The sequence below is a fragment of the Lissotriton vulgaris genome, chromosome 2_1, assembly GCF_964263255.1.
Source record: "Lissotriton vulgaris chromosome 2_1, aLisVul1.2, whole genome shotgun sequence".
Lineage (NCBI taxonomy): Eukaryota > Metazoa > Chordata > Amphibia > Caudata > Salamandridae > Lissotriton > Lissotriton vulgaris.
The window spans coordinates 223,839,181-223,865,170 of NC_141687.1; the positions used below are offsets into that span (position 1 = coordinate 223,839,181).

Genomic DNA, 25,990 nt, shown 5'->3' on the forward strand with positions numbered 1-25,990 from the left:
CACAATGTTTAACAATACATCTGAATTGTAAATACCATATTCAATTCATACATTTCAGAAATTTTTATTAAAAAGCACAGAATTAAAAACAATTCTTTTAAAAAACATGACATCACATTTATGATACAATAGACACTTAAAAATACAGTACATGTAATACAAAAAACGTTATGACTAGCATAACAGAGACAACACCATATGTAAGACACAACACCTTGTCATTTACTATTACCCATCATATGGAACTGACACTTTTAAAACATAGTTAATCATACATTGATCTCATCAGTATCTACACATCTATGTTGGTCCTTAGATTGTAGATGTGAAAAGCCTATATATCTCCATCCCCCATGGCGGAGGCATTGAAGCCATTGAAAACACACTACTAAATAGCGAAATCCCGGGACCACTTCAAACTTTCCTCATGGAACTAATGATCTTTACCCTCTACCATAGCTATTTCGTGCATGACCAACAATGGTACCTACAGATGTCTGGCATGTCAATGGGCAATTGCGCAGCACCGACATATGCGAATGTGTACATGGGCGAATTTGAATCTAGACATATCTACACCGATACCAACTGGACAGACAATCTTCTGTTATACGTTCGTTACATTGATGATCTGTTTTTCATTTGGAAAAACACCAGAAAATCTCTCGAACAAGCTTTGAACATTCTGAACACCAAGGATAATCGCATAATATTAACATGGAACATCAACGAAGAAGAAATTACATTCCTAGACGTCAAGATAAGACTCACTGAGACAGGAATAGAAACTGATTTATACCGAAAAGCAACTGACCGCAACAACACCCTTCATTACACTAGTTTCCACCAGGACTCCCTAAAAAGACACCTACCGTACAGTCAAATGTTAAGAGTCAGACGAATAGTATCAAACCCAGAAGTATGTTCTAGCCAAATGACACAAATGGCCAAACGCTTTCAAAACAGAGGATACCCACAAGAAACCATTGATCTGGCAATGACTAAAGCCTCTCAAACCACACGTGAGGAAGCCCTAAAGGGATCCAAATCAACCAAAGACACTAAAAGAACTGTTTTAGTGTCAACATTTTCAACAGTCAGTAAAACTTTCAAGAATATAATTCTGAAACATTGGTGCATACTCTCATCTGAACCTGACTTTGCAATCTTTTTAAAGAAACTCCTATATTTGCATACACCAGATCAGAAAACCTCAAAAGAACTCCTGTCTAAACCTCCTGGTGAACAAAGATCACATACTGGCACACGACCGTGCCATAACTGCAACAGTTGCAATAATGTCATCCCTGGAAACTTCATAAACCACCCAATGAAAGGGTTCAAAATCAAACTCAACGTTGATGCAACCTGCGATTCCTCGAATCTGATTTACTTTATCAAATGCCCTTGCGGCATGATTTATGTTGGCAAGACCACCAGAAAAATTAAAGTTCGTCTCAACGAACACAAATCAAACATTCGAACTAAAAATCAGAAGTCTAGCGTTGCCACTCATTTCAATGACTTCAATCACAACGTGGCACAAGTGAAGTACATGGTCCTTGAAACCATTCAAAAAAAAGAAGGAAAAGACAATAATAAACTGCTTCTCCAAAGAGAATTAGCCTGGATTTATAGACTTAAAGCCATGAAACCACATGGCCTTAATGATCGTTTTGAACTAAGTGCCTTTTTGTAGTACTCTTGTGGTACCTGTTTTTTTGCACATTGATTCCCTGACAGCTGCAGCTTGAGAATTCACCTATTTTTTGTGCGCATATATGATTGTCCAATGTATGGTTCTTTAAATACATTTAAACACATTTAATGTTTGTGACCTGTATCAAACAATACCCTCCTAGAACTTATGTTCCTTCCAATCTCCTTACCGGTCTACACCATTAGTCCTATTCCAACATGGCAACCCCTTTCACACGCTACCCCCAGTCCCTTTACCATGTTTCCTACACCGCATCATGTGACCGAATCACATGACTACGCGCCACTACGCTAAACCCACAGCCCACTATGCGGAATTACCCGCATCCAACCCTCGCTATCGCTCTGAGCCACGGAACTTTACAGAAACGCTACGTTAGCGTTACAACTTCCAAAAGTAAGTCGGGGCCCCGACGGGTACTTAAGCGTTGTTTTCACCTTGTTGGCTGAAACGTGTACTTACACCTTCCTCTCCCTTACAGGTATTCAACTCAACCGCCAGCTTAAATCCAAGTAAGCTTCTCCCGAACCCCGTGTTCTCACCCACACGGCATCCCCAGTGCTTCACTTTCTAAACTCCCTCACCCCCCCGGTTTATAAGGTTATTTTTCACCGCCCCACAGGTGATCAAATGCTCATTTCACTAATCGAATACAATTGTTATGTACTCTCATATATGAATTTGATGTATGTGATTTCAACATCAGTGTTACCTTATTTTTAAAAAAGCGTATATTATTTCATTTTCAGCACTCCTTGAGAAAGGGCTACACTAGCCCGAAATACATTGGAGCATTTGTGTCGTATAACACAATGGAATGTTTAATTTAATGAATTCATATGGATAAAGATGGATTAGAAAACGATACAAACAATGATGAAAAACTGAAATAAGGAAAATTAAAAAGATCTCAATCAAAAATTACGGAGTCTGTCGTTGATTGACGAACCCAAAGGTGTGCCCTATTTACAAGGATGCGTTTACGCACATAGTAACGCACTAAAATCAGCTATTAGTTTCTTGACGTACAGGACGGATACGTCACTTGTTGGAGCACCCTCATACTCAATGAAATTTCAACTTCACTAAGTCTAACCTATACTATCACCATCAAACCTTATGCAGTGCGCCTGACCTTCCAACCAGTAGGTCCTTAGATTGTGCCTGTAGAAGCGTCAACGCGTTTTAATGGTTTAAGCTTATGATTCCATCTTTATCAATACAGTGATAATGTTCTCTCATATGTCTATCCTGGTTTGACTCCCCTGAATAAGGCAAATATGTACAATCAAAATTTGAATTTGCACGTTCTTATCATATTTTGACAGTTTTCACCCCATACCAACTTGCTTGTTTACCGTATACTATAGAACCTTTGATTGCTATAGTTCTCTCTCAGCATGCATATTTACACCCTTCTTCTGTTACCTCAAATGAGTATGGGTGCCACTCTCCCCGTGTAAAGGTTGGTATGCTACTATGTTCTTGTTTTTGTGTAACAGAATGGTACTTAAAACAATATTTTTTTTATTCAAGGGCGAGGTAAAACTACAAATTAAGGGGCCTAGCATGGGGGCTACTTGTGCCCCCAGTCTGGCCTGCCTTAATTTAGGAAACTTTGAGCCGCGGCATATTTTTAATGAAGTTGCCCCTTACTACGAGAATATAACTTACTGGCACCGTTTCATAGACAACATTGTATTTATATGGAACGGTGCCAATGATGAACTAGAGTTGTTTCTAGAGTGGGTTAATTCGGGGGACCCAAACCTGAAATTCACGGCGCATTATAGTGACTCGAGTGTCGAGTTCTTGGACATCAAAATCAAAAGTGAGGAACTTCATGTAGAGTTATATACAAAGCCTACAGACAAAACACTTTGTTGCAATATGTGAGCAATCACCCCCAATCACAGAAAGATAATATACCCTTTGGGGAATTTTTAAGATTAAGAAGGAATTGTACTACTGTTTCAGATTTTTACCATTATGCAGAGCTTTTAAAGAAAAAATTAAAAGCGAGAGGTTATCCCAACAAATTAATTAATAACTCTCTCAAGAGAGCAAGATTTTATGATCGAGATTTGTTGCTTGAAACTAATAAAGAAAAAAGAAATGTAGCCCCAGGGAGAGTGGTTTTTGTGACACAATTTTCCAATATGAGTAACTGAATAAAAAACATAGTGAACAGAAATTGGAAGATCTTGAATTATGGCACAAATAATCAACTGCAAAAAACAGTATTCTCGTTCAGACGGAACAAAACTATTAGAAACTCCCTTGTGAGAACTTATAAAAACTACCTCTGAAAAACAAACCACCTTAAGTGGTGAAAGAGCCATGGGTAACCACAAATGTGGAACCTTTTCTATATGCCCACCATGTCTGGAAGAGAAAAGTATTATATTTGCGGGCAAAGCATTTACTGCAGCTACTTAAAAAAAATTGCTGCAGTAAAAACGTTGTTTACCTCTTGGTCTGCCCCTGCGGACTAGAGTATGTGGAAGAAACGAGTAGAGAACGCCGCATACGCCTTTTGGAGCACAAATCGGCAATCGGAATAAAAAAAGAAAATGCTCCACTTACAGACCATTTTCGCAGTATGAACTATCAGTCCAAGGACCTCAAGTGGTTTATTCTTGAGAAAATGACTGTTGATCGAAGAGGAGGGGACTTTGATGCAAAAAGAAAAAAAGAGAACAATGGTTCATGTGCCATCTTAATACAGTAAAAGTAGGTCTGAATTCGAGAGAAGATTGGATGATACTCATAACTACATAAATAGAGAACAGTATGAAACTGATTATCTATACTGTTGGATCTAGATATTGAAGCTGCAAACTAGGTAATCCACCAGATATATGATAATAACCAAGGAAGAAATACATTTATTAGCAGCATGAATAGCCTCGGAGTAGAGGCAAGTGTAGTTAGGTTAAGTTAACAGCCTGTCACGAGTAGAAGGGCAGAGGCACAACAAGTTCGCCTCAATAAAGATTATAAAATTAACTGTCTTCAATATTTGATCGGGACATTTAAGCCCCATACTAAGCATATTGTTAGATACAAGACAATTGTAAATGAGTCACCCTTACTAGCATCACAGACTGCCTCGGAGATGAGGCAAGCCTAGTAAGATAAAGCGTGAGTCTGCTTTCAGTGTATAAGGGCAGAGGCAGCACACGTTCGCTGGAAATAATGGTAGGAATGCGAGCGGTGACCTTCGCTCTTTAGATCACTTTCAATAGTAGCCGATGAGTTAATACCAATATTTAGAATGGATTACCATGAATAATTTGAGGCGGATCAACATCGGGTTATCAGTTTCCGAATATTGCCCCGGAGAAAACATTAGAGACGATGTTTAAATAAAACTTGATAAAAAAGATAGGTTCACCATGTGTGCACATCCACCAATCAGAGGGGGGGGCTCTGACGGGTGGTAGGAAACGTGGTGTCATGTGAGTGTAGTAACCTATTAGGTATTATCAGACATTGTTTAAATAGAGACAATCAGGACTATTGATCGTGATATACTACAAAAAATGACACCTGTGTTCCCGGTAGCACGTTGCAGACCTATCGGTAAGGTTATTAGGAACAGCTAGACGGGCGGGGGTATGAGAATTTTTGAGACATAAGGAAGCGGCATATCCAGCCGAGCCGCTTCGTTTAAACTGCCTCGTGTTGTTTGCCCTGTATTAGGCTGGCTGCACGTTTGAGAAGCGGATTGACAGCCTCGCTGGTCCTCCGTAGTTAAAGCCGAACGCGGGCCCATTACCTAACCGGGATCAAGGTAAAAATAAAGGAAGGCGTGACCTAAGAGTACAAGTTATAAATGTATTTCTTAAGAGGTAACCGAGTACCTTGTGGATATATGTTTTACAGACCCTAGGGGAGCGCTGTGGTTTTACAATATATACGTGGGATTTACAGAACACAACCGAGATCGAAGTGTATAAATAAGTGATAGCCACGAACGATCAAGGTGAGGGAGTTTATTTCAAGTTAAATCAAGGTGACTCCATGTCGGACTTAAATAGAGGGAGAAACGTCTAATATCAATTATGAAAAAGCGGCATTATGCTGATGATGCATTTCTCTATTCTCTAACATAGGAAATGCTACGCATATCAAAGGAATGTGGTAAAGTAAAGCACAAGCCAACGTATAATTGCGCTACTTTCTGATGTAAAAAGTCTTGCTTGTATATGTATTAGGAAATGAGTTTAGAGAAAATAGGACTTAATGGATGGGATGATAACTCACTAGAGTTAAAGTAAATATGTTACCATATAATTATGCTTGAAATCTGGAAGGATTGAAAATCAAATTGAATGTGTCCCAATAGAAGGGTAACTGATAAGAATTACACAAAAACAAGAAGATAGTAGCATACCGACCTTTACAAGGGGAGGGTGGCACCCATACTCATTTGAGGTTACAGAAGATGGGTGTAAATATGCATGCTAAGAGAGAACTAGGGCAATCAAAGGTTGTATAATATAGGGTAAACAAGCAGGTTGATATGTGGTGAAAACTGTCAAAATTATGAGAAGAATGTGCAAATTCAAATATTGATTGTACATATTTGCCTTACACAGGGGAGTCAAACTAGGATAGACATATGAGAGAACATTATCACTGTGTCTTGATTAAGATGGATTTATAAGCTTAAACCATCGAAACGTTTCAACGCTTCTACAGGCACAATCTAAGGACCAACATAGATGTGCAGATACTGATGAGATCAATGTATCACTAACTATGTTTTAAAAGTGTCAGTTCCATGCGATGTGCAATAGTAAATGACAAGGTGTTGTGTCTTACATATGGTAATGTCTCTGTTATGCTAGTCATAACGTTTTTTTGTAATTTGAGCCGATCAATTTCCTCTGTATTACATGTACTGTATTTTTAAGTGTCTATTGGATCATAAATGTGATGTCATATGTTTTATAAAAGAATTGTTTTTAATTCTGTGCTTTTTAATAAAAATTTCTGAAATGTATAAATTGAATATGGTATTTACAATTCAGATGTATTGTTAAACATTGTGTATTGATATTAGTGTGTGGTCAAGGGGATTAGTCCTTTTTCTGGTAGGAAACAACAACATATCGTCGGCGTAGAGGGCGATGCGTTCGGTCAGGCCATGCGTCCATTCAAACCAAGACACCTGAGCGTCGATCCGAACCCAGGCATCCAAGGGTTTCATTGCGAAGGCAAAAAGATATGGGGATAATGGACACCCCTGCCTGGTGCCCCGCCCAATTGAGAACACAGAAAAAATGAAGCCCGCTACTCGCACTGATGCCATCAAATCGGTATAGAGCAGGGTGGGGTGGGACAGGAAACTCGGTCCGAAATTCAGCCGCCGCAGGAGCGCAAATAGACTCAGCTCAAGGAATCGAACGCCCTGTCCATATCCGCCAAGAGAAGCGCAGCCCGTTCCCACAGAGCCTGAATTTTCGAGGCTGCCACATGTGCCCGCCGAATATTCTGTCTGGTTGCATGCAGGGGCATGATCCCAGCCTGGTCTGGGTGAACCAGCAAAGCTATATGAGGGCAAAGACTGTTCGCAAAGCCTTAGCCAATATCTTGGCCTCCACGTTCAGGAGGGAGATAGGGCGCTACGAGGCATGATGTTCCGGTGGTCTGCCGGGCTTATGAAAAACTACTATCTTCGCGTGTCGCTAATCACTGGGCAAACGTCCCTGGTCTCTACCACCCTGCGATAGTGTGGCCCCAGCTGCAAAAAATATTTTTTAAAGAATTTGCATTGAAAGCCATTAGGACCTGGGGTCTTGCCAGAATTAAAATCACCCAGGGCTGCCCCCAGCTCCTTTTCAGTAAGCGGGCCTTCTAGTTCCTCCCTAACTACATCCAAGAGTGCCCTCGGAGGGAGATCATCCAAAAAACGATCAATGGCCTCCGCCGGAAAGCACTCCGCAGGGGCATACAGCTGAGCATAATATTCTGCAAAACTACTTGCGATTGCCGACTCTCCTGACACCCGGAGCCCATCCAACCCCACCACCCCCGGGACGACCTGGGGGCGAAGCGAACCATGACACAATCGGTGCAGCATTTTACCAGATTTGTCACCTCACTGATAAATCCTACTACGAGTAGCAATCCCGGCCCGACAAGCCTCATCTAGAAGGATACGAGAATAATCCTGCTGGCTAGCAGCAAAGGCGAGCAAGCCGCCAGCCCTCCTCCCTGCAGCGCACCTCCAACTCCAGAATAACTGCCTCTGCTCGAACCAGGGCCCCCTTACGCTGTCTTCGGGCCGCGGCACAGTACGAGATGTCCACCGCTCTCATAGAGACTCAGCCTGTGAGACCGAGCCCACATTAATAGCCAGGTATTGATCTATGGCATCTCCCATTCGTTGCCTGTAGTCCTCCTTCTGAAGATTCCAGACCGAGAGACGCCAGCGGAATGGCCCCCCGGCTCCCCTACTCGCATAGTAAGTGCCACTTGGGAGTGATCAGAGAGTCCGTGCTGGAGTATTTCGTCCGTCACCACTCTGCTGTCAAAGACCCGTGGAATAAACAGATAATCCAGGCGAGAGAAGGAACCACGAACCGCCGAAAGATACGTGTAGCCCTGTGTACTACTATGCATCTTGCGCCGGGGCCGACCCAATCAAGACTCGTCACCAAGGAATGCAGCTTAGTAGGATGACTGACCTCAAACACTCATTTTGTGTAGTCCGGGAAGATCAAAATGCGAGACTTGTCAAACAGCAACAGCTCCTTTGCTCGGGCCTGTTTGAGAACAACGTCCCTGTCATGGTAATTAAGGAGCTTGACAATTACAGGCCTCGAGCGGGCTCCTGGCGGAGGCTTTTGCATCAGGGCCCTTTGAGCCTGTTCTATCATGAAGCATGCCGAGAGCTTCTCAAGGGGGAGCCAGCCTCTGAGCCAGTCAGTAAGAAACCGCTCCATGTTCCCATTTTTGAAACTCTCCAGAAAGCCAACAAAGCACAGGTTGTTACATTTCGCCCTCCCCGCCGCTGCATAGTCTCCAAGGACGATACTTTTTGCTGCAGCGTGGCGACCATGTCCTCTACATCCGAAATCCTTGTCTCCGTCTCAGTGATGCGGGCGGCCGCATTCCTATGATCTTGATGCAAGTGCACGACATTGGAGCCGACCGCCACGATCTTGGCCTCTAGTGCATCGCTGGACTGGGTGATAGCGGCAAGGAGGGCCGCATTATTGGGCACAACACTCTGTGAAGCCCCGGGTGCAGCCGCAGGGGCCCCCTGGCCTGTGGATTTGTCCATCGTAATCTGTTTGCCGGAGCAACTGCCTGGTTTGTCTGGTGTCATGTGTAGATACTGATGATGACCCAAGTGGAGACAGGAGAACAGGATAGCGAATCAGTGATCTCGTTCGCACCAGAGATAATTAAGTGCATCCTTGCCTAGGATGAAGCCGGGGCCTCATACCCGACCACACCCAGGACCCAACCGGGCCCAAGCGGCTGAGCGGGTGAATCCGAGTCCCACCGAGATGTAGGCAGGCTGCCCTCCTCCCCCCCCAGCCAGCTACACAGTGCTCCCCAGAACACCACCAAGACGTGGCCTCCCCCTCAACCCCACCCCTGCGGCCCGACCTGACCACCAAACCTCCAAGAGATACACCCCTGGTGGGGACGAGGGGGGAGGAAAGGGGGAAAGAGATAAATACTGAGGCTTCAGAGACCGACCGGGGGGGTGGCGCCGACCACAACCAGGCCACTCACACCGGCGGTACTTTCAACAAAGCCCCAACTTCACTGCGCAGCAGCAAGCCGCGGCCTCAGGAGCACCCCTGTGGACCGACCTTCAGGGTCCTCCCCCTCTTGCGGCGGTCACCCTGGAACCCTGCTGTGCCTCCGGTCCACAGATCTTCACCCCTCCTTCGGCCTGATAAAACCTCCAAATCCCCAACAGGCACTGACTCAGAGGGGAGGGAGGAGGGGACAGCCAGCAGGCGCTCCCCAGCAGAGTGATGGTGCTCTCGGGCCCCAGTCAGTCCTCAAGTCCTATGAGGCACCTGATGTCACGGAGGGCCCCACACCCCATGGATCCAGTGAGTCCGCCTCCCGGATCAATTTATGGCCCCAAGATTGCTGTCAGCCAGCTGTGCCGCACCCCCCCCCACCCCCCCCCCCCCCCAATCGCTCCTCACCTCTGTAACCTGATCTAGTTACTAAGCCTATCCGCAATGCAGCCGGGCCCCCGAGTCCGAGAGACTCCCGCTGTGACATTGGTCCACAGATCCTCGCTCATCCTGCGGCCCGATACAACCGCCGAATCCCCAGCAGTCACTGACTCAAGGAGGGGAGGGAAAGGGGGATTCCTGGCAGGCGCCTCCCAATAGTGTGATGATGCTCATGGGCTCCCAGTTGGCCCTGAGGTCTTATGAGACCCCTGATGTCACAGAGGGCCCCACACACCCCCAGGAATCCAGTGAGATCGCCTCTCGAAACAATCTATGGCCCCAAGATGGCGGCCAGCCGGCCGCGCCGCATCCCCTCAGCAGCTCCTCACCTCCGTAACCCGATCTGGTTACCGAGCTGCTCCGCAATGCAGCCGGGCCCCGCCGGAACAGGGGCCGCCAACACTTCAAAGATGAGCCCTGCTTCACTGGCTCCAGTGCGGGCTCGCGTAGTCACCAATGCGCAGCACACCCCCACCGCAGCCGCCGTGGTGGCACCTCGGCGCAGACAAGGAATAAAGCAACTCCCACGCTCCTCTCAAGTCACCCCTCCCGTATGTCGCGTCTTCCTCCCGAAGCCGCAAAATCATCAGCGGACCTCTCGCAGAGTCGAGGCAGTCCCAGGAGCACGATGCCGTATTCAGATTGCAGCAGGGCAGCTCAGGGACCGATTTAGTGCAGAAGAAACAGGATAAATGAAGAGGATATTATATGGCTGGACGGAGCGCGGTCAACCCACGGCCGCCATGCTGGCTTGCCAAGCCCTCCATTATGTATTTTAATCAAGGAATACGCAGGGCCCCCTCAAGTGCTGTGCAATCTGCTATAACAAGTTGATTTAAAGTGGTGGCTGGGCAGGACCAGATTCTTATCCAGCGCAGAAAGGGCGCTACAGCAATAAGATCATAGCCATATCCCATGCCAAGCTCTCCGTGCAACTTAAAGGCTGGAGTGCAGGAGGGGCAGCGAGGAGCCTGCGCATAAATTGTTTTTCCACCCCCTGCATATCTCTCACATCCTTGTTTCCCCACTCATCACTACCATAAGTGGTCATAGGGATACATTTTTCTCTGTACACCTATAGCAGGGCGGGTACGGGCTTTGTCCCATTTTGCAAAGTCCATGGTTCCCCCACTGCCCTAGCCAGTATTCTTTTTGTATGTTCTTTGCGCAGCCTTTGTCCCTTGGTCATCAAACAGCACACACAGGTAAGGGAAGGTTGAACCTTTTCTTAGTTCTGCCCACTTACAAAAGAACTTACAGCTAGCAGCCTTCTGAGTACCAATCGTCATGGTGTTGGATTTAGAAAAACTTGTATCAAGATCAAGTGAATCCATAAAATCGATAAAAGCATTTTATAAGCTTTTGAAGACCTACCGCGTCTGCATATAAAAGTGTGGGAATCAGTTTCGAGTCAGTTCTGTGATGTCTTCACTGCTAGCTGAAAGAGTCCCCCTAAATTGTTAATGTAAAGCGTAAACAGTAAAGGAGCCAGTATACATTCCGGCCGGACCACTCTCTTGACTTCCCAGGAAGCTGACATGCCACCATCCGTATTATATCTCACCACCGCAGTGGTGTTATGGACTGAGTGTAAAAAAGCGCCCAGATCCAAAAGAATTGACCACAGTTTGGATCTGTTAACACACACTCTCTCTTTTGGTAGTGTAGTATGGGTGTGCAATAGAAAGGAGCTTCTCGCAACCTAAACTTGGGAACTACCCAGAGGTACATGCTTCCTTTTTTTGCATAACTTATGTGGCACTCTAAGCCTGAAAGGGTATTGTCTTGAGTTATACCAGGTGCTCACTTGTGTCTGGACAAGGCTATATCCCTCTGAAGAGCTCTAATAATAGGGAAACATTCGTCAGGGGTTGCTTTTTTTCCTTCTAGATTGGCTTGGGTGGTATTTTACCAATCTAAAGCTCTAATACTGTGCCTGGGGTGGTAAAAAGTTTGTCATTTTTCAGCTCGGCGAAGATGACACTGGCTAACCATGTGCTTTAAGACTTGGCTTTAAAATGTCAAAACTGGAAAGAGTCACGTAAAGAGTGTTCATACAGGGAATCCAGCGTGCACAACCATTGACACTGCGCTTCGCCAGAGTGGTGAACAGATCTAGCCAGGATTCTCCACATTGATTGAACACACCTTGTGGCCCCTCGAGGTGCCGAGGCCGGTTGTTATCTCTCGCATAACGTCTGCTCAGTTTGTCCGCTCTGGCAGTCGTGGTCCGTGCCATGTGGTTGGCTACTACAAAGATATTCTCCTCCTGTCACCTCCAGAGATGTAAAGCCTCTTGGCACCAGATCCAAGATCCTGCGCTCTGCTTATTGCAGTAGCGCGTGGCAGTGGTGTTTTTAATGAGAACCGAGACCAGCACTGAGAAATTGCAGTAGAGCTTATAGGGCCAAACTAATTTCCATAGTGTGCCCAGAGAGGGCTAGGCTCCTGGCAGCATCGCTGCGTGCTCACCCCTGCTTACTGTGTCTGAAGTGAGCATGAGGCAGCCAGGTAGCATGGGATTGCGCTCCAATACAGCCCTTTATGTTCCTGCAGTTCAGGTGCCCAACGGGGAGGGCAAAGCACCCACATTTAGGACCCCTGGAGACCTGTCCAAGGTTTCAGGTGTCCTTGCAGCTGGGACTCTTGGTCTTAAAGCTCTGAGAAGCAGGAACCTTTATGTTTTGTCTTAAGACAGTTTTGTGGCAGTGTAAAATAGAAGAAAGACTTACAAGTAAGATATTTGATGGTTCAATGTTGTATTGACAATACTAACAGGTAATCATTTTCAGTTTATATTATAATTTCATTTTCTAATAGATGTAATAAGACCCTGAAAAAGCACCAGTAGGGGGCTGTTAAAGGTATCTCAGTTTCGTGGGATACAAGATACATTTAGGGGGTAATCTGTTCTGTGGGACCTCACATTATTGTGTGCCCCCTGAGGGTTTTAGAGGATTTGCTTCTCTAGTCCACAGCACTGCTCATGAGTTACCCTTGGGCTTGGAGTGCTCTGCATCACTACCCTGACATTCGATTGCGAAAAAGGGGTGCAATGTTTCCAGACCTTTATTCATGGTTATAAAAAACCTGATACTCTGGGATCACTGAGGGATCTGAACATACCCGCCGTCATTCATTCAGTAACACACCAATGAAGTCAAAGGGACAATGACATAGTCAGAGTCACACATAAGGACATCTGTCTGCACACCGCCACACACTGAGGCACAGTGGGGGAGACTTGAACATGCTGTTCCTCACTGACTAGGAGACACATTAGTGAAGTCAAAAGCGCAGTCACCTAGTCAAAGGCACACAGAGCCACATGTTTGCTCACGTCCACTCTCTCAGTGTTGCATGGAGGCTCGTTAAAAGTTGGATGCCCTGCCTAAACCTCTTCTTTGGGGCACAACGGGGGTTGCCGACCTGGAATGACATAAAAACAATGAAAAATTACTTTTAAAAAACACACAGTTAAAGACCAAGGGGGTCATTACGATGGCGGAAGGACCGCCTGCCATGCAATCCTTCCGCCATCGGACCACGATTTTCCCTCACCACATTACGATGGCGGGAGGATCCCGACTGCGACTGTGGCAGACGCAAATACGATCCGCCACGGAACCGCCACAGGCAATCGTTCTGATTGCCTGGCTGAGTGGTCTGCATCAATAAAATGGTGGTGGTGCCTAGCAGGCACTGTCTGCCAAATTAGGATGCTGTCTTCAGCCAGCCTTTCCGTGATGAGTAAACTGCCATTGAAAGGCTGGTCGAGATTGGTTTTGGGGGCCCCTTTGTGGGCCCCCCTCATGTCTGGGGGTATTGTTTGTGCACTGGGGGGGGACCCATGGTGCCCCCCCCACATTTCACTGCACCAAGTGGCAGGCACCGCATGGTGCTTTCACGTAGTCCAGTGAAATGCACAATAATAAATTTTGAACATCGTGGTCGATGCTGCAGTCAGCAGCACCCGCTGCAATGTTAAAGTGCATAATGCGACCGCCATGGTGGGGGGATAATGACATGCAGACCAGGGAGGTGTTGTTAACCTTAACCAGGGTCGGATCGTTAAGACGGTCACTCGGGCAGTGTCGATGGGCCAGTATCTGAGTGCATCGGCGGGGGGGGGGCAAGGAGTGGCGCGTGCCCCCCCCCCCCACACCCTCCCCCTGGAGCTCAGCTCCCTGATGGGGCCACCTCGCACTCCTCGAGCACAAGAGTTGCCCCACCCCGCCCATTGTTATTCTGTCTGCGGCTGATTGCCACATACAGAACGACATTGGGTTAGTCTGGGCTGGCACAGCATGTGGTGGCCTCCTCCATCCTCGGTCCAGGGCAGGGCATTGGGTCACATGAAAGTGCAAAAACGCCCATGCTGCTGCTAGGTGACAATCCAGTTAATGGAAGGAAGACAGTGAGAGAAGTTCAAAGGAATATAGTTATAGTATTGCAGCCACGGTTGCTGCTTTTTTATTTTGTGCAACTAACAACCATTGACAAAGCCAATAGTTCTGGCTTGTTGTAGGTGTAACGTTACTTGTTCCAAGTGTAAGATTACTTGTTGTATTATATAGCTGGATGCAATGACAGAAGCAACAAAAATACCAGTTGGGCGGCACATTATATTAAGCACAGATTTTTAGCTTATGTGTTTTAAGCCATGCATTTTATTACATCAAACACCCTTTTGAAGAGACCCCCCTAGTTTTTTCATCCCACTTAAAGCTCTGGAAACAACACCATGTCACAGTCGCCCCACGTCAAGGCACTGTGCATCATGCATGACTCATGCCTTCCACTTTTTCAGATTACCTATGTGCAGGGGCATAGTAAACCCTGCTCCACTTCACCCCTTGCTTTAGGAACTACAGCGAGGGTGGAGCTCTTGATAGGTCTCATAATTAATGTGAAAAGGTGAGTGAATAAGTAAGTGAAGGGATGGGTGGATGGATGGCTGGATAGATTAGTGAAATGGATGAGTGAAAGGGTGAATGACGGGCGAGTGAATGGGTGGATGGATGAGTGAAATGATTGATGAATTGATAAGTGAAAGGGTGGATTGATGAATTGGTAAGTGAAAGGGTGAATGGATGGACGGATGAGTGAAGGTGGATGTAAGGCTAGATGAGTGAGTGAAAGGACGGGTAGATGGACAAAAGGATGGATCGATGAGTGAAGGAGTGAAAGGGTGAATGGATGAGTGAAAGGATGGATGAATGATGGGTTCAATGGATGGATTCATGAGTGGATGAGTAGATGGATGGGTGTGTGGAAGGAAGGATGGATGGCTAAGTGATAGGGGAATTGAAAGAGGAAGGGGAATGGATAAATGGATGACTGAACGAGTGAATGGCTGGATGAATGAGTTGATGGATGAGTGGATGGATGAGTGTATGGATGGATAGGGTGGATGGATGAATGAAGGGTGGATTGAGGGATAGATTAGTGAAATGATGGATGGATGGAAGGAAACGGTGATCCTCTGTGTTCAGATGGAAGCAGGGGGCTACCAGTGACAGAGGCGACAAGTGCAGTAGCCCTGCAACTCACTCCTCACCACCACATGAAGGAAGAAAAGAACCCGATCAGCTCTTTTCCCGATACACATGAGAGATAGTCTATGTGAAGATGAGGGGCACCATTGGAGGGTGGTATTAAGGCCAGACTGGCCGGACCTGGCATCAGGTGTTTTCTCTGGAAGCAGGAAAGGTGGGGGCGGTTTTGTTACCACAAAAAGATCTGCACATTTGCTTAAAGCTGCTAAACCATGAAGTGCACAATTGTGTGAACCTAATATAAACTTATTTTCACTTGTACTTTAGTGGTTGTCTATTTACTTATATACTATTTTGCAACCTTCTCTGATGTGTCTGTAAACCTTACCTTTTGTCCTGAATTTTGACCCGCTGTCCTGAATTTTTACACTCACTGTCCTGAATTTGCACCCATGCCAGTTGGTCACCCTGGACATCATGGCGACCCCTCCAGTTGGTGGTTGAGGGGTGGGGGGAGGCGGTGATCCTCGGCGTTCAGATGGAAGCAGGGGGCTACCAGTGACAGAGGCGACAAGTGCAGGAGCCCTGCAAATCACTCATCACCACCACATGAAGGAAGAAAAGAACCCGATCAGCTAGTCGACCCTACTTCCAGAAAAAAACTTTCAGACGCCATGGAAAGGCAGCAGCATTTGCTGTCTGCGAGTCTGTCAAATTAGATTTGTCCAATAAACCCATTTGAAAAGGAAACTGCATTCAATGTCTGCCCCATCACGGTTACCACTCTGCATCTTCAATCACTCGTTCACCCCTCTTTTAAACCTCACGTCAACTCGTCTCCCTCAAATTTTGGGAGTGGGGGCTAATTTATCCAGCCAAAGCCATGTGCAGAGTGGAGATGCAGGGGCTCTAAGAAGGGGTGAAAACACAACAAAGCCACATTACCAAGTAAATGGTCTTTTAAAGACCTGTGTGAAGTACTCTGGTGCGGCTGTGTGTGTGTGGTGTGCTGGGAAGCTGTCTCAGAAAGGCACACACATTCTTATAACATTCGCACCCCTCAGAATGACAAATCACCACTTCTAGCTGCCTCGTCATGGAGTGGGATTGGGAAGATGTGCACTGCAGGGAGAAAGGGATGGCCAGCACTACCCCCCAACTTCAGTGCCACTATTCATAATAGGAAAGATGGTAGAAAGGGGGGGGGGGGGGGGGAGTCGCCCCTCTATATAAAAAAAATCATTCAAATCGAGATCATCTGTGCAGAAAGTCTGGAAGGTGCGGATATTCTGGGAGTCAAGCTCTGCTCCACCACCAACTGCTTGGTGATACTCCTTGTTTACCCCCCCCCCCCCCCCCCCCCCCAATGACTTCCCCAGCTTTTATGGAGCCTTTTCTGGGACTGGTTCTTGACCGACGAACTAGGTATGAGGGTCTCATGGTCATGGGAGATTTTAACCTCCACTGGGAGGAATCCCCTAAAGACACTATGTCAAAACAGCTAGATGAGGCCTTGACTTCGTTAGACCTAATCCAGAGGGTGACTGGTCCGACTCATGAGAAAGGTCATACACTGGACCTGATCTGGACGTCAGTCCCGATGCTAGGCCCCATTACTATATCGCCCTGCATATGGTCGGGTCACCACCTGTTGCAGGGTAGAATAGTATTTCCAGGGCAAAGCGTACCGCATACCGCTTTTTGGCAGGTCGTGAGGAGGTGGAACACAATCAACACTTATTATTGTTATTATTATTACTGAGTTTTATATCGCGCCTGGTTACCCTTGGGCATCCCCGCGCTCTTCCAGAAAGAGGCACCATAACAAAAGACAGAGACATTAGGCAGGGAACAGGTGGGTCTTTAAAAGTTTACGAAAACGTAAAGTACTCGTTTTAGAGCGTAGGAATAACGGAAGGGAATTCCACAAAGTTGCAACGTTTATGGAAAATCTTCTGCCGCCAGTCCTGGCCTTCCTTACTCTCGCAACTTGCAGCAGATGTTGGTGATCCGAGCGCAAGGTACGAGGGGCCTTATAGGGTTGAACCATCTCCCGTAGGATAGGTGGCCCTTTCCCCTGCAGGATTTTGTGGGCCATGCAGAGTGCTTTAAAATTCACCCTCTCTCTGATAGGAAGCCAGTGAAGCGCCTTAACCGCCGGGCGGGCAGATTGACGCCTGGGAAGATCCGTCAGGAGCCTAGCAGCAGCATTTTGTACTTGCTGCAGCTTGTTTAGGGTTGTTTCTTGGGCCCCCAGAAACAGCGCGTTGCTGAAATCCAGCCGTGAGATGATGAGTCCCTGGATTAGCAGCCTCCTCAAAGCCATCGGGAGAAGAGGTAAGATCTTCCGGGCAGACCGGAGCAGACCAAAGCACACGCCTGCTGTCTTTTTAGCGTGTGTCCTAAAAGAAAGGTCCTGCTCCAGCCACACCCCCAAGCTCTTAATCTCCTGTTTGGGGGTGGGTGCCACTCCCAGGCAGCTGGGCCAGCTGCTAGGTGAGAGGGAGGGAGGGGAGTTCCCCAGCATCATCAATTCGGTTTTCGAACCGTTAAGTTTGAGTGCTGAGCTGCACATCCACGTAGAGATCTGAGATAAACAGGTGTGCAGCCGGTCGGGTTGGTTTGCCGACTGGGGGAGCCCTACCACCAGCTGGGTATCATCAGCATAGCTGATGATCTTGATACCCAGTGGCAGCACCACACTCTCCAGTGGGGCCATATAAATGTTGAACAATGTAGGGCTCAACGATGAGCCCTGTGGCACACCACACTGGAGAGGGACAGATGTTGATTTCTCCTGGCCTTCCCAAACCTCAAACGTCCGGCCTTCCAGAAATGACGCGAACCATTTCAGGGCCATCCCGGAGACCCCCACCCCCGCCAGCCGTTGGAGTAACACCTGGTGGTCTACGGTGTCAAATGCCGCACTAAGGTCCAGGAGGATCACTGCCACCGATCCCCCTGAATCCAAAATGCTCCTGGCATTCTCCACGACTGCGAGCAGGGCAGTATCCGTCCCCTGACCAGGGCGAAAACCCGTTTGGGAATCACCCAGGAGGGAATTGGATTCCAAAAAACCCGATAGGCGCCTGTTCACGAGTTTCTCCGCCACCTTGCTAATGCCGGGGAGCAGAGAGATGGGCCTAAATTAGCAAGGTCGGCGGGGTCCAGGCTAGGCTTCTTCAAGAGGGCCTTGACAACCGCTCCCTTCCAGCTGGGGGGCACCACTCCTTTGGAAAACGAAAGATTTATAAGGTCAGTCACAGGGCCGCCGATGGTAGAGGCGACCTGCTTCAGGTATTTCATCGGTACAGGGTCTCTCACACACTGACACACTTATCTCCACTCTAGAGAGACTACCACCTCACCTTAATAGACAACCAGAGGATGACACTGAGACAGCCAGTCTCAAACTATCACGAAAACTAGAAAGCGTCATTGAAGTGGTGGCACCTGCACGAAGGGTCAAAATTGGAGATAAGGAGAAAAGTGCACCATGGTTCAATGAGGCACTAAGGCTCTTGAAACGCTCCCTGTGTCGGACAGAGAGAGCCTGGCGCACGGGGTATGATTCCGACAGTCAAACCTTATATGCCAAAGAGTTAACTAAATATAAACAAGCTATTAGGGCTAGGAAAGCTGAGTTTTATGAAGACAGAATTGCAACCTCTCCTAATCCCCAGAAAGAAATCTTTAAGGTTCTGTCTGAATTGAGAAAAAAGAAGGAACAGCCCCCCTCCTTCTCACAAGAAGACTGCCAAAAATGTCAGTCTTTTTTTACCACTAAGATAGCTGATCTTCTGTCCGAAATTAAGACGACCCCCAGACTGGACTGTCCCGATACTCCGACCAAAACTACCCCAACAGTCACCCAGCCCCTTACCTCAATACCCTTACTCACTAAGGAAACTGTTAGAACAGTGATGGGCCGAGTTAAATCAGGTTCACTGACGGACCCGTGTCCTCCAAGGGTTTTTAAACAAGCATGGTTAGGGCTGGAGGACGACATACTATCACTCCTGAATAGCTCACTTACAACTGGACAGGTTCCATCCAACTTCAAGGAGGCCCGCCTGATCCCCCTTTTTAAAAAGGCTGGGGCTGATACCAAGATCTTGAAAAACTACAGGCCCATTTCACAACTACCGTTCCTAGCTAAAATCTTGGAACAACACGTACTGCCCACCCTCTCTCAACATCTAGAAAATAATTCTCTATTAGAGCCCAACCAGGCAGGTTTCAGGTCCCACCATAGCACGGAATTGGTCATGCTTTCCGTGCTGGACGACCTGAGACTTAGAGCGGATAGGAAAAACCTGTGTGCCCTGGTGCTGTTAGACCTCTCCGCGGCATTCGATATGGTCAAGCATGACCTATTGTTGTCGCGGATGTGGGATCTCGGTATTCAGGGCACCGCCCATGCCTGGCTGACATCCTTCCTTGAGTCACAGGTCCAGAGAGTGCAATTGGCTAACCTGGTATCGGAGGCAGCAGGTATCACATGCGGAGTCCCTCAGGGCTCGGCATTATCACCTTTACTGTTCAATGCCTACCTGCAACCCCTCATCTCAACATTAAATCAGATGTACTGCAGTATATACAACTATGCCGATGATACGCAGATTATTATTCAAATTGACAATTGTCCAATGGCATACCAGAGAATGCAGAATATCCTAAAATTCACCGTGAACTAGATGACGACCAACTCATTAAAAATAAATCCCGATAAGACCGAGGTGTTGGCGATCACAACGGCATCCAGCCCCTGGAACGATCTCCTCTGGCCTACCGAATTAGGGCCATCCCCAATACCAGCTGAAGCAGTGAAAAGCTTGGGCCTGATCATTGATGCCAACCTCACTATGTCTGCCCAGGTCTCAGCCGTAGTGGGTACATGTGTGGGGCTGAGACAACTGCACAAACTATCCCCTATCCTGACGGTAGACACGCTCAGAAGAGCAGTATCAGCACTGATCCTGGCACGTCTGGATTACGGCAACGTTTTGTATGACAATATCCCTCAAAAATTGTTGAGCAGACTTCAGATAGTCATGAACGACGCCGCCAGACTGATCTTCAACAAACCTAGAAGGACTCAGGCTACCCCCCCCCCATAAACTCCATTGGCTGCCGGTGAAACAGCGGGCCAAATTCAAGGGCCTATGAATTACGCATAAAGCCCTGCACGGACAAGCTCCAAAATATATCAAGAAACGTTTAGTTCCATACGCCCCAAGCAGGAATTTACGATCAGCAGATGCTGCTCTGCTGACTTGTCCGCGTTTTAAACTATCCTCTTTTGGAGGGCGCACTTTCTCCCATACAATTCCCAGTGCATGGAACAAACTGCCAGAGAGCCTGCGCAAAGAAACAAATCTTTTACCTTTCAGAAAAAAGCTAAAAACGGTGCTGTTTCAGGAGGCTTGGGGTAATGTCTAACTTTCTACCCTTCTTGCATTGTGCTCACTCTCTGCCAAGCGCTTAGAGACCCCTGGGTAATAAGGCGCTATACAAATCCAATATACAATACATAGGTGCCGCTTTTCTTTTGTATACGAATTTCTGCTGGCATCATAGCCCAGGGTTTGCTGTATGTGCACTTGTATAGATGTATATTCCATGCCAGCAGGAATTACTTTTCAAAGGAAAAGTGTCACCTCTCACTGCCATCCCTTTCACCCTGCTGTCTGTTCATTTGTATGGAATACACATCCACGGCGCTGCTCACCAGATAAATGGTGAACAGGGCCATGGATTTGTGTCTTTTTGCATCCAAGGGCACCGATGAAGAAGCAGAGGAGGCCCAGGCAAGGAGAATCCAGGAGACATTTGACCCACACCTATCTAGAAAGTGAGACCTTCGGGAGGGGCTAGATGCTAGGACGACAGTGCTGCTGATCAGCCCGACTACACTGAATAGTATCAGAAGAGCAGGCAGCAGTTTTTATGTAAGTTCCAGTAACTTCAATGCATTCTACAGCATCACCAGCATTACCTACTGGCTGGATATCTAGGTTACGGTGTTTTAGACTTACATGCATGGAAACGTCAAGGAGGACAGTCCCCTCCAAATATGCATATGTAGTGTAAGCTTGTAGGGGCAGATTTACAAGCCCCTTGGGCCACTTGTGTGTCACTTTTCCCGTGTTAAAAGTGACGCAAAAGTGGCGCAAGGGGCTTGTAAATCTGCCCGTAGCGTTCAGCTTTTGGGATGCCAGTGGGGTAATTTTAGGGTTCGGGTGGCAGTGATAATTTTAGGGTTCAATGTGGGTATGAGTTTTGGGGTGCCAGGGGTAATTTTAGGGTTTAGGGCGGGTATGGGTTTGGGGTGCCATGGGAAATGTTAGGGTTCAGGGTGGATATGGGTTTTGGGGTGCCAGGGGTAATTTTAGGGTACAGGGCAGGTATGAGTTTTTGGGGGGCAGGGGTAATTTTAGGGTTCAGGGTGGATATGGGTTTTGGGGTGCCAGGGGGGTAATTTTAGGGTTCAGGGCGAGTATGGGTTTTGGGGTGCCAGGGAAACAATTCTAGGGGTCAGAGCGGTTATGGGTTTTGGGATGCCAGGGGGCTAATTGTAGCGATCAGGGAATGTATGAGTTTTAAGGGGCCAGGTAGTATTAGGGTTCACAAGTGTGCTCTAATTGTTGTCCAGTTTCAAATACAGAATCCCCCAGTTTTTTTTCCTCAGCTTGGCCTGAGCATTACCCAATCCTGATTGTCTGCCATTTTAGCCCCGCCCCTATTGATTAACATTAGCCACGCCCCTTCATTTGCCAGGTTAGATCCCCACCCCCTCATAAAAAATTCTTTAGATGCCCATGTCTGAGTGGCAGCTCTGGGCCCCCTTTTTGGCCAGGCTGTTAGCCTTTTTGGTCTCTGTACAGTTCAGATGCTGCCACCGGCCCAGTGGGGGCCTGGGCGGCCTTTCTAGAGGCAGATGGACCTTTGTTTCCTCCCTTTTGCCAACCGGATGGAGGTGTCATTCTAAGTCTCTCGCTGGACCGGCCAATGATGTATGCAGATTGAGCTGAGCCAGGGGGCCTGCGCAGAAGTGGCCTGACATATTCAGGTGTGGTTTACCAGTGTGAACTAATCTGTGCACTGAGTCCTTGTACCATTTGCATTTTTTCCCTCTTTGAAGTTAAGAAAACATGCCTCTTTTATAGATCCCTCCTGTCCCCCCTCCTCTTTTCATTCCACGTAAAACACTGAAGCAGTGTTTTGTGGAAAGGCGCAATCTGAAAATATGGGCCACTTTATTGGGGCGTGCCCGGCCCTATTTTTGATCACAATCCAACCCTGACCTTAACTGACAAGATTCAGTGTTTTTATGCAGTTTCAGCCAGAAACATAAGTCTGTTTCTAACTGTTTTTCATTGATATACACACAAACATATGCGCGCACACACAAACACACTCTCTCGCGCTTGAAATTTGGCCTTGAGGGTAATTTTTCAGGTATATTTCCCTCTTGCAGACTCTGAGTTGGTAAACAGTTGTGTTTTTGATGTACTTCGCATTGTTTCCATTTGAATAGCATGAAAAATTAAGTTTCAGCACAATGGCCTTGTTTTGATTGGGCTTTGACCAACAAATGAAGTTTTAAATTCCTGTAAGATTTTAACTTTCTGTGTGTACATCTGTCCTGGTTAACCTCTACTTGGAAATCTAGCTTAACATGCTTGTCATATAAATTAAAGGATGTGGTGAACAGCAACTGTCAACTTTGTAAAAATATGTTTTGATGGAATATTTTCACCAGAACGAATTTAGAGATCGCTCATTTAGCTGTAGTACCCTCTGTACATTTGCATCATATGTCACGATTCATGCCAATGTTTAGTCGGAGTACTCAGGCAATAATATTTCAATATGATAACCTGTGTTTCTTGGCAGGAAAAAAATAGAGGATTTGGCACGGTTACGTCCCTTATTATATTGGAGACGGATCATGACAATCCTGAACTAGTTCACTATGTCACTGCCCTGAAGGACATCACTAGGGCAGATCGATTTCATTCTATCCTGTGGCTCAAAGAAATAAGGGGCTTATTAACAAAGTTGGAACTAGATTACCTATGGGTCGACCCAAATGCCTCAAGTTTCCCGTCAAAGATAACCCTGAAAAAAATGTACTGGAACATGGTTTGGTTGTCTGCCCTTAGTACTGGATCCAACACAGAGTTAACTGGTCGTTTTCTTGATATTAACCCCTTCCATGCTGGTGACGAACCCCAGCCGTCACGCTCTGCGGCGCTCGTGTGCTGATGACGGCTGGGGTTCGTCACGGCCCCGCCCTGTTCTTTTGTTTACCGCACAGCGGCGGAAACGGCCCAGCATGGAAGGGGTTAAATCCCTACCATTGTGTGAGTCTTACTGGGACATTCTAGAAAGGCCCTATGAAAGAAAATTGTATTTTCAATTCTGAATTGGGACCCTTCCAGTAAAAGCTTTTACTTATAAATGGTCGGTAAACCAGAATGACAAATGTCATTATTGTAAACATATGATTGAGAATGTACCCCACCTGCTGTTTGTATGTCCCCTTTATATAAGCCCCCGTCGTAAGCGGATAAAACCTGTGTGTACAAACCTGGGGACACGCAGTTTGGTAGAGGCGTTAAGAATACTCGCATCAGATTGTACACCCTCCATGGCGATAGCCGTTGCAAAATTCCTAGGGTGGGCCTGGACAATACGCACCCGCTCCTTGCAGTCCTTAGAGGCTAGCCAATGAATTTTATCACATTGAGTAATATACGATCAATTTTTTAACCAATGTTTAATTGAATTGTTTTAACTCATTTATAATGTATAAATTGTTCTTAATCCTTGTAAGCGACAGAACCATGGTTTAATGAGTTTTTAAAAATGATGAATTTAACTTTGTAGTATTTATAGTGTAGTCTTAGGATGAATAATTGCTTATATGACATGCTGTCGAATAAAGCTTTGAAATTTGATTTGTTTCTTGGTGTGTTTGTCTCCGCAGCCGTCACTGTGGGCGTCTGCTCTGCCACAGGTGCTCCACCCGAGAGATCCCGATCATCAAGTTTGATTTAAACAAACCAGTTCGAGTTTGCAACATCTGCTTCGATGTCCTGACGCTGGGAGGAGTTTCTTAGTATGACACGAACATCTCTTGTACTCTGAGAAAACAGCTCTGCCAGTGAGCGAGCGAGCGAGCGCGAAGAGGAAGGCTCCGCCGCCACTTTATAAAGGACCATTCTATGATGTATTCCAAAATGAATCATTTGTACGATTGTAAATGTATCCAGCCGCGCTAGCTCTTGCTGAACGCTGCCTCGAGTCGGGCTGGACCTTTTGATACAGAGCGCTGATCATGTATGTCCGGGCCCTTCATTTTGTCGGCCGAGGGTCCTGGGGCACCCTCAGTAACAGGGTTACCTGCTGTCCTTGCTGTCCTTAGCTGCACTGAAGAAGAAAGCGAGGCCTTCGTCATGTCCAGGTTAGTGGCCGAGTCTGCTCGTGCCGTCGTCACGAACATGTCCACCGGTTCGAGACTCTGCTACCCCCCGAGTGAGGACATTTTTCAAACAGGGTTACGTCTTAAGGATAGTCGAAGAAATGTGGCCTTACAACAGAAAGCTTTATAACCGGACTAATGCATTTGACATTAAGGCATCAGAATCGCGGTTCCACATTTTGATACCTGCATAATAATTGCTGAGTCTCTTGCTTTCAGTAGCATGATGGAAGACCCCTGTAGTAGCCCCTCCGCTAACCACCAGCAGGTAGTGTTACTGGTTGTCTTCGAAAATCACTGATGGATACAAATAACATTACCTTTTGCACTCTTTTACCTGCTTTTCTGTCTAGATTATTTCACCAAATGCAATTTTCTTTATATTCTGCTGCTTTTGTTTCCTTGTATGGAACATCAGTGCTATTGGTAGTACATTTCTATTTGCTCTTGTAAAACCATTTAAAACACTAAAATGTTAAATGAAATATGTGTAAGAATTAATAATTTGATATTTACATTAAATATTGGACCTACGATCATGTAAGAAAGTTGTTGTCACATGCTGTTCACTTGATCAACCGCTTCAGTACAGGTCCTGGACCGGTCACTGTGCATTTTTGGAAGTACTTGGGCTGCATTGTACCAGCAAAACACTGCACAACTTGTCCTTTGCAGCTGCACTCACACAATCATCTGCAATATATGGTTCTTTAAGCTAGGTGTGCACTGCATCCATCGACGGATTCACCGTTTATTTATATAGAATACCGTTTTCCACTTACATCTCTTCCACAGGAGTGAACATAAATATTATTCAAATAAGAATACTCTTTATGCACAAACTATCCAACACTGGATAGTACAAGGGTCCGGGTGCATCATGGATGTCAACATATGATTTATTCATTAAATTGCTAATCGTGTAACCTTTAGTTTATGTGCGAGTCGGCACAAGTAATGTAATTATTTTCCATTCTTCCTTGAAAAAAAGTAAATTTTGCATCAGATGGTAACAACAAATACACTAAAGATAAATAGCAAAAGTCTTATCTTATTAATGATA

At 46.4% G+C, this 25,990-nt stretch overlaps 1 protein-coding gene across 1 annotated transcript in view; it reads left to right on the forward strand.

Annotated features, from left to right (window-relative positions):
- Positions 1 to 25,475, forward strand: part of ANKFY1 (ankyrin repeat and FYVE domain containing 1) — a 505,630-nt gene extending 480,155 nt beyond the window's left edge. The window contains exon 25 of the mRNA XM_086954801.1: positions 24,433 to 25,475. Coding sequence (XP_086810927.1) covers positions 24,433 to 24,565 — 133 coding nt within the window. The 3' untranslated portion in view covers positions 24,566 to 25,475. The remainder of the gene's footprint in view (positions 1 to 24,432) is intronic.
- The last annotated feature ends 515 nt before the right edge of the window (positions 25,476 to 25,990 follow it).